The sequence below is a fragment of the Aegilops tauschii genome, chromosome 6 (genome assembly GCF_002575655.3).
Source record: "Aegilops tauschii subsp. strangulata cultivar AL8/78 chromosome 6, Aet v6.0, whole genome shotgun sequence".
In the NCBI taxonomy this organism is placed as follows: Eukaryota; Viridiplantae; Streptophyta; class Magnoliopsida; order Poales; family Poaceae; genus Aegilops; species Aegilops tauschii.
Window position 1 is genome coordinate 429,756,499 of NC_053040.3, and position 9,722 is coordinate 429,766,220.

At 50.6% G+C, this 9,722-nt stretch overlaps 1 protein-coding gene across 1 annotated transcript; it reads right to left on the reverse strand.

Annotated features, from left to right (window-relative positions):
* Positions 1-4,331: 4,331 nt before the first annotated feature.
* On the reverse strand, positions 4,332-5,357 carry LOC141026137 (uncharacterized). Its single transcript, XM_073502115.1, has 2 exons — positions 5,196-5,357; positions 4,332-5,012 (listed from the first exon to the last, which is right to left on the reverse strand). Exons 1-2 carry the CDS (start codon positions 5,355-5,357, stop codon positions 4,332-4,334), a joined length of 843 nt encoding a protein of 280 aa, XP_073358216.1.
* Positions 5,358-9,722: the final 4,365 nt, after the last annotated feature.

A 9,722-nucleotide genomic window follows, 5' to 3' on the forward strand; every position in this document is an offset into this window, starting at 1 on the left:
TAAAGATGAACAATATGAGGCAACCCCAATTCCATTTTTTGTAGTTTTATTTTTATATACCAAACTAGTGATAAAACAAGAAACTAAAAGATTCAGTTGCAAGATCTAAAGATATACCTTCAAGCACTCACCTCCCCCGCAATGGCGCTAGAAAAGAGCTTGATGTCTACTACGCAACTTTATTCTTGTAGACTCGTGTTGGGCCTCCAAGCGTAGAGTTTTGTGGGACGGTAGCAATTTTCCTTCAAGTGGATGGCCTAAGGTTTATCAATCCGTGGGAGGCGTAGGATGAAGATGGTCTCTCTCAAACAACCCTACAACCAAATACAATAAATCTCTTGTGTCCCCAACATACCCAATACAATGGCAAATTGTATAGGTGCACTAGTTCGGCGAAGAGATGGTGATAAAAGTGTAATATGAATGGTAGAAATATATTTTATAATCTGAATAAATAAAAACAGCCAGGTAGCAATCGATAAAAGTGAGCACAAATGGTATTGCAATGCTTGAAAATGAGGCCTAGGGTCCGTACTTTCGCTACTGCAATCTCTCAATAATGCTAATCAAATTGGATCATATAACCATCCCACAAAGTGCGATGAAGAATCACTCCAAAGTTCTTATCTAGTGGAGAACATAAGAAGAAAGTGTTTGTACGGTACGAAACCCACCTCAAAGTTATTCTTTCCGATCGATCTATCCAAGAGTTCGTACTAAAATAACACAAAGTTATCCTTTCCAATCGATCTTCCCAAGATTTCGTACTAAAATAGCGCCAAAACAAATTCAGATTCATAATACTCAATCCAACACAAAGAACCTCACAGAGTGCCCAAAGATTTCTGCCAGAGAAAGTAGGATGAAAACGTGCATCAACCCCTATGCATAGATTACCCCAATGTCACCTCGGGAATCCGTGAGTTGAGTGCCAAAACATATATCAAGTGAATCAATATAATACCTCATTGTCACCAAGGGTATTCATATGCAAGACATATATCAAGTGCTCTCAAATCCATAAAAATATTCGATCCGATAAGAACGAAATCTCAAAGGGAAAACTCAATTCATCACAACAAGATAGAGAGGGAGAAACACTATATGATCCAACTATATTAACGAAGTCCGTGATACATCAAGATCATGCCATCTCAAGAACACGAGAGAGAGAGAGAGAGAGAGAGATTAAACACATAGCTACTGGTACAAACCCTCAGTCCCGAGGGTGGACTACTCCCTCCTCATCATGGTGGCCGTCGGGATGATGAAGATGGCCTCCGGTGATGATTTCCCCCTCCGGCAGAGTGTCGGGACAGGGTCCAGATTAGTTTTCCGTGGATACAGAGGCTTGCGGCGGCGGAACTTCTGATCTAGGGTTATTTATGGGGGTTTCTGTATTTATAGGATTTTTGGGCGTCGGTTTAAGCGAAGATGGGCCATGAGGGGCCCACAAGACACTAGGGCGCACCATAGGGGGCTGGCGCGCCCTGGTGGGTTCTGCCCACCTCATGGCTCTTCTGGCTCTCCCACGAAGCTTCTAGTGCCTCTTTTCTTCCAAAAAAATCATCAAAAAGTTTCGCTGCATTTGGAGAACTTTGATTTCTGCACAAAAAACAACACCACGGTAGTTCTGCTGAAAACATCGTCAGTCCGGGTTAGTTCCATTCAAATCATATCAAAACCATATAAAATTATTGTAAACATGGCATGAATACTTCATAAATTATAGATACGTTGGAGACGTATCACGGGGTCCATAAGAAAACTAAGGGATATTACGGCCTCCTTTTAATAGAGAACCGAAACAAAGCATTAACAGATAGTGAATACATGAACTCCTCGAATTACAGTCATCCCCGGAGAGTATCCCAACTATTGTCACTTTGGGGACTATGGATCAGAACAATAACAAGTGCATGTAACTAGCAAATAGGATCAAGAACTCAAATATATTCATATAAACATAGAGGTTCAGATTTGAAATCATGACACTCGGGCCCTAGTGACAAGCATTAAGCATAGCAAAGTCATAGCAACATCAATCTCAAAACATAGTGGATACTAGGGATCAAGCACTAACAAATTGACTCAATTACATGATAAATCTCGTCTAACTCCATCACCGTCCAACAAGCCTACGAAGTAATTACTCACTCCCGGCGGTGAGCATCATGGAATTATCGATGAAGAAAGATTGGTGATAATAATTGCGACGAATCCCCCTCTGCGGAGCCCTGAACGGACTCTAGCCTCCCGGTGAAGAACGGGAGGTGGCGGCGGCTCCGTATCGTAAACGCAATGAAACTCATTCTCTTATTTTTTATCTTGGAGAGACGGACTTGATAGGCTTGGAATTAGGTCAGACGGACGCCTGTGGGACCCATAACGCATCAAGGCGCGCCCTGGGGGGGTGGGTGCGCCTTGTTGCCTTGTGAGCACCTGGTGGCCCCCCTCCGGTGGATCTTCGTTCCAATGTTTTTTTATTTAGTCAACAAAAATCTCCGCAAAGTTTCATCCGATCCTGAGAACTTTTATTTCTGCACAAAAACAACACTATGGTAGTTTTGCTGAAAACAACGTCAGTCCAGGTTAGTTTCTTTCAAATCATACAGATTAGAGTCCAAAATAAGAGCAAAAGTGTTTGGAAAAGTAGATACAATGGAGACGTATCATGATACCATGAAAATAGGGGTTGGATTCGCCTTGTTAAAATTAATATTGATGCATCTTTTGACCAAGAATTGTTTGGGCACACCTCTGGAGCGTCCTGAGGGACGGTAAAGATAAATTAATTGCTGTGGAAAAATTAGAGAATATATTGTTGTGTGGGCGTTCTGGCAGTTGAAGCCACGACACTTAGATTCGGTCATTGCCTTGCGCAATAGACGGGTTGCAATCGCCTCGTTAAAAATTATTGACACCATGATGAATGGAGGACGATCTATAGGAGCGAAGGTGGTAGTTTTTCACGATTGTTATTATATTGCATGTGACTTTTCTGTGTCTAGTTTCAAACGTTATAATAGAGAAGCTAATAAATTTGCTCGAGAAATTGTTAGTTTGGCTAGATTTTCTTTGACTCTTGATTGGTTTGAGAAGCCCTTGAGTGTAATTGTACCCTTTCTCATGGACGATATAACTATTATTTCGAATGAATAAAATTGTATGTGTTTTGAATTAAGAAAAAGCGGCTGATGTTCAATTAAAACAGCTAGCTGAAACATGCAATGATCGATAAGCCTGCAAAGAGGGTAATTCGATGTCCTACAGATCGAATCAACTGGGACTTTTTCTGGAATACGCACGAGTGTGTGTACTTTATATTAAAGAAGGAGAGGGGTGAAGAGCCCCATCCACAATTATTACATCATTCTTACATGCACTCTACTCCACATACACCACAAGCTAAGAGATCTAATTCCTCGCATCGTCTCCCGCCATTAGATCCACTAGAAAGCCGTCAGTGTTGGCCTTGATGATTCCCGCCACTTTCCATGATCGACACTCATCCTCAAGTTTCCGCGGGAGGCCCCCCAAGGACTGTGTTTCATTCTCAAAAACAATGGTGTTGCGGTGCTTCCATATCATCCACATCCATAAGATAATCAAGGCTATGATGTCCTTTGCGCTGGCCCCATATCCACCCTTGCTCGTGCACCAGTTGAGAAGGCTCGTAGTGCTCGTCGGTATCCAGTCGTGCCTGCCCAAGGCAGTGCATAGCCGAGTCCAAAACTCTCTCGCGAGGACGCACTGGACCAGGAGATGATCGATGCTTTCCTCCACCTGATCACAAAGAGGGGCACCTTTCCTGGTGGTCTATGCCCCATCTAGCTAATCTGTTTGAGGTCTAGCATTTGTTTCGGAGGGCCATCCATGTGAAAAAGGCATCTCAAAGGCGATTTGGATCGCCAAGTGAACTGCGCTGCTGGTGCCACTTCGCGCCCCTAAAATTTTTCGTTGTAGGCTGACTTTACTGAATATGAGCCATTCTTCTCCCAAGCCCATTGCACCAAATCCACCTCGTCTCTAAGCTGGGTCCCTGCGATCCTCTCCCATAGCATTAGGTATTCGTTGAGCGTCGGTTGTCACATGTCTGCAGTCACGTCCAAAGCCCATGCTCCATGCAGGAGGCCCTGCTGCACTGTTCTGGCTGATCTGATAGCAGTACTGACGTGACCATAGAGGGCTGGTGCCAACTCCTCAATTCTGTATCCTTCCACCCATCGGTCCTCCCAGAACAGGGTACTTTGCCCATTGCCAATCACATGATAGGTGGCTGCCTGAAACAGACGGGTTACCTCCTTGGGGACTTGGATGTCAAACTCGTTCTAGGGTCTTGCCGGGTCCGTCTTCTTCAGCCATGGCCACCGCGCTTGCATTGCAGTGTTGAGCCACTTGAGGTCCGGGATGCCCAAACAACCTGCCCATCGCGGGGTACAAACTTCATCCCATCCTACCGCACATTGTCCACCGTTTGCCTGAGTTGTCACGCTCCAAAGAAAGCCTCTGCATATCTTGATCATGGTCGTGATCGTCTTGTGTGGGGTATCGAGTGCCATCATCGCATGGATAGGAAGAACACATAGCACTGACTTGACAAGCAGCATTCTTCCACTCTTGGGCATGTTGGCACCCTTCCAACTTGGCAGCAGTGATGCCAGTTGGTCCATGAGTCCGGAGAGCTGCGCTGCTGTTTGCTTTCTGATGGTCAGAGGTAATCCGAGGTACTTGCATGGGAAAGACTGAATAGGGCATCCAAGAATTTGTGGCACTTGCTCCATCTGCCTGGTAGTGCAACGTATCGGAAGGGCCGCACACTTTGCAAGGTTGACACGCAGCCCCGAGGCCTCACCAAATAACTGTAGAATAGCTACACACGCCTGGAGGTCCACGAGCTCGGGTCTTAAGAATATCATCACACCATCACTGAACATGGAGATCCCTTGAGCCAATCCTCGTGAGGCCAGCGGGGAGAGCAGGGCCTTGTCCACGGCTAGCTGAAACAACTTCTACAGTGGCTCCATGATGAGCAGGAACAACATAGGTGAGAGCGGAGCACCCTGCCTCAGGCCTTGTCTGTTCAGAATCGGTCTCCCTGGGGCCCCATTCACCATGATACGAGTTGAGGAGCTCATGAGCAGGCCACAGATCCAATCAATCCACCGTGAACTGAAACCCATCTAAGAAAGAACCTCCACCATGAAAGGCCACCGGACGGAATTGAAAGCTTTTGATATGTCAAGTTTTAGCATCACCGCTGCCTCCCTGAGTGCATGTAGTCGGCGCGCCATGCTCTGTACAAGCATGAAATTGTCGTGGATGGATCTATCCTTGACGAAAGCACTCTGGTGCATGCCCACAATATTTGGGAGCTCCTTGGCCAATCTATTAGCAAGGATTTTGTTCAAGATTTTTATTGCACCGCGTACCAAGCTCACTGGCCTAAATCAAGTGGGGCTGAAAACGGGATGTCAATCGTTCCAAAGTACTAGTAAACCGGTGGCAACTGGCAAGCAGTCGTTATGGTTGGTACAACAGAAGGTCCAAATCGGCTCGGCCAACATATTTAATCTCGTCCCTTCCGGCTTTTGCAACGTTTGTTTAACCCAGCGTACGTACACGATCATTACCTCAAAAGATGCTACTGCCAGTATCTATCTAGCGAAGCTTTCGACATTAGTTTACATTTTCTGAAATTTGCATTAGTTTACTGGGAAGGACCACGACCTCCCACGGCGCCCCAGCTGCACTAGCTGGAAGTGGTAAAAGGAATCGTTACTTTCTATAGCAACAGGATGATGCTAAATACACTAGTGGTAGTATCTTAATCCCTCTCAGGCGAACAAAACACGCAAGCTGGCGTCGCTTTCACAGCGCGTCGGCGCCACGGCCTCGCCTATTTTTACCGGTCGCGGCCAGTCAAAGCCGCAACAGTGCATCCAGTCCTGTCGCGGCGTACGCGACGCAGCCTTTGCGTTGTGTTGGCTGCTTTGCTTTCAGACGTGGTGAGGCCCTACGGTCGGCCCTGACGACGCAGCGGCAGGGGAATCGTCAAAGCAGTAGTACTCCGCTCCCGCTTGGTGTACTCCATCCCTGGTTTCGGAACGAGGCCGTGCCAATGGTGTCATCGTGACCCTGGGGTGGTACACGCGTGTTGGAGCCGAGGCGCCCGGACCCGACACACACGCCATCCCGGAACGGAAACGCTAGGGCTGGGCGCCACGAAAGCCTACGCACCGTCTGCCGCAAACCCACAAGTGGAAACGGCTAGGCCTGGCCGCCCTGAAAGCCTACGGCGATCCGGGACAGGGATACACGGAGATCTCTCTGGATGGATGCCCCCGGGTAGGCTGAGAGCGTCGTGGAAAGCTGCCGAGGCGTCCCGTCCAGCAACCCTCGGTCGCCGCGAGGCTGCCCAGTCCTCGCGTATGCGGTGCACAGGCCACCCCACGGGTGGAGCTGCGGTGCGAGATACAGGGACGTGTTTGGTTGTAGTAGTGAGGCCAACTTCACCGCACGACTCTATTCTAGAGTGAATAGCATAAAACTACCACTTTTCGTGCTACGGTATCAAAAAACTATCACATTTTTGTTTGTAACTGATAACTACCGAAACCGGCGTCGGCTGTTTGAAAAAACCCAAAACGCCCGTGGCTAAGAAATTAAACCGGTTTATGACAAGTCGGGCCCGCACCTAAACGAACCGTTTGTTTGACCGCTCCTTTGACCGTTAACTGACATGTGGGGCCCACATGTCAGTTATCTCTTCCTCCTCCTCCTTCTCTCCCTTATCTCTCTCTCTCTGCCAGCCGGCAAGCCTTCCGGCGGCCGTAGCAGAGGCCGGCCTCGCCCACGACGGCAGGAGGCGCGCGCTCCAGCAGCGACGCAGGCCGTCCGCGGCGAGCTCGAGGGAGGCAGAAGCGAGGTCGAGGTGCTCCTGCACGAGCTGCCCGCGAGGCCACCGTGCTCCGCATCCATGGCGTCGGTGGCGGCGCTGATGCGGGCAGGGGAGAGACCGTGGAGTGTGGTGCCGCACTCGTCCTGTTGCACGGAGGAGCCGCTGCCATGGATGCGGATCTGGAGCTCCGCCGCCGCCCCGGAGCACCTCCCAGTCCTCGCCGCCGTCCTGTTGCACCAGGACCTCACGGGCGCGGAGGCAGCCGGCGAGCAGCCGACCACCACGCCTCCTCCCTCCTCCCCATAGTTCGCCTCCTATGGCGCGTGCGCCGCCCGGCCCCATCTCCGGCGGAGCTCGGCCAACTCCCTCCCCTCCTGCTGGCCTCCTTGCTGGGCACGGGAGCGGCCGGAGGGAGCGCGTCGCCGGCCCTGCAGCACGGCCGAGCAGGGGGAGCGGCCGGAGGGGGCACTTGGGAGATCCTCCGCCCCGTGCAGCCCGACGAGGTCGCCGCACGCGGGCGTGCAAGCTGCAGGACGACCTCCCCAGGGACCCGATTGCTTTTTTAAAATTATTCCAAGGGCCTGATCGCTTTTTAAATAGTTGTAGGGGTTATTCTGTAAATAAATCTATGGAAGAGACACTGACATGTGGGCCCCGCAAGTCAGTTAACGGTCAAACAAATGGTCAAACAATTAGTTCTCTTACATGCGGGCCCCGACTGTCATAATCACGATCAATTGTTAAATCCTCGGCGATTTGGGTTTTTTGAGACAGCCGACGAGAAAAGTGGTAGGTATCAGTCACAAACAAAAAAGTGGTGGTTTTTTGGAACCCTAGCACGAAAAGTGGTAGTTTTATGCTATTTACTCCCTATTCTGTCCGCGCGTGTTCGTTTGGATAAAACGGATGAACCAGACGCCCCAGCGCGCGGTAGCAAACGGACCTTTGTCTGTTTTCTGTCCGCTTTCGACTCATCCCCGGTCCAAGTTTGCGCTGATTTTGAGGTGAAACAGGCAGCGCGCGGACGGGCGGGACGGGCGCCCTTGTCCTCCCCTGGCCCGCCTGTCGGTGGCACAAAGCAAACCCCCCTGCGCCCCATTTGGCGCCATCCCCCCCCCAAACCCTCCCACGTCCCGCCGCCCCCTCCCTCCCCCGTCCATGGCCGACGCCCAGCCAAATTCCGGCGGCCTGGCCGTCGACCCGCCCGGAAAGATCAAGAAGAAGGCGGCCAAGGCGCCAAGGAAGCCGCGGTCGGATTGCACGCCGGAGGAGCTCGCCAAGTTGGACAAGGAATCGGCGAAGAGGAGGGACCGGAGGCTGGCTCTGTTGCCGGCGAGGACGCGTAGGCCGCTGGCTGTGTTGTCGGCGTGAACTAGGGCCGCTGGCCTGAACTAGGACTTGGTATTTCAAACGTTGTTCTCTTTTTAAAATGGAGGCGGACAAGATGGGGCCAAAGGATGCGGCCGCGCGCTGGGCGCACGGCCACCGCATCCCAGGACACGACCCCATCGCCCTACCCAAACGGACAGAATCCGGGCAAAGCGACGTCCGTTTGGGGTCGCGCGGTGGAGTTGGCGTGAACAGTAGCTGCATTGCATACACATCTTAGTCCAGCTTGGTTGAGCAAAAACAGCCCCAAATGTATCATCAACAAGTTGTTTGGTTGCGTGCATCTAGGGTCCCTACATTAGGTAATACGCAAGTGCACTTTGTTTGGTTGGCTGCATTGGCCCAAGAGGCACATGAACACGGTGTTTGGTTGCACGATGAGGTATGATTAAGAGCTAGCACTTGCACTTGGCACACAGGGTTAAGAGCTAGCAGAGGGAGGGGGAGAAGAAATGCAGTGTGCACCGGACAATGGCGACTACGGTGGATAGTGGCCGTGGCACCGTGTCCGACATGACGAGCATGGAGTCGTGGACGAGCGACCCCGTCAGCGGCACGGCGAGCGACACCGTCGGTGAACTAGTTGCGGTGCTCGCGCAAAGACAGTCGACATAGGAGGAGAATGCAGTGGGACGACAGTGCAGTGTTAGTGCAGTAGGAGGACGACAGAGAGTAGGCCGAGATGAGCGACACCGCAAATGACTCTAGTGTAGTAGGACGCGGGTAAGGAGATCAAGGGGAAGGGCGTCGGCGTCGAGAGGGACGAATAGGAGGGCTCTGAGCAGAGGACAGATGAGCTCGACATGGCGGCGACAGTGCAGTAGGTGCTGTTCAAAGAGAGATGAAGTTACGATCGTCGAAACCAAAAATTTACAACACGAATGTTGTGCGGAACTACGAGATTAGGCTGCCGGTCAAAGGAAATTTCAAACGATCGATCGTGCACGACGAATGTGACAAAATTCGTCCAGAATAGCTTCAAACTGGAAGACGAAATTAAGAACTTACGGCCGACGAAACTACGAACCGACCGTCTGAATGGAACCGTAGCATCGAGGTGCATCTTTTTTGTGTAGAGATTACCTCGAATCGAAGCATCGTTGTGTAGATCGGAAGGGATTAGGAAGAACATAATTAGAGAGAAGATTACTCGAGGTAGGAGAAGATAAGCAAGCACATGCTGCATACCAGCCGGTATCCCTCCCATCTCTCCTCGTGCAAGTGGGCCACCATGTGCGCTTGTCTCAGCCTGGCTCGCTAGAAACTGCCGACCTGAGCGTTTCCAGCGAGCTAGGCCCAAGTGTGCTTTAAGTTTCGTGTTGTGCAGACCCAACAGTAAATGCAACCAACCAAACCGGCTCAATCTTTCCCGCGCCGGTCAGGCTGGGCCTAATGCACGCAACTAAACACATAGTCGTCGTAAGGTGGTCTA

What these genes read in the sequence shown, in the direction of transcription:
- LOC141026137 (XM_073502115.1), bottom strand. Translation starts at nt 5,357, where the DNA reads ATGCACCAGAGTGCTTTCGTCAAGGATAGATCCATCCACGACAATTTC. An exon ending in GGTGGCCTTTCATGGTGGAG is followed by an intron (nt 5,013 to 5,195) that starts GTTCTTTCTTAG and finishes GAGCCACTGTAG; the next exon opens with AAGTTGTTTCAGCTAGCCGT.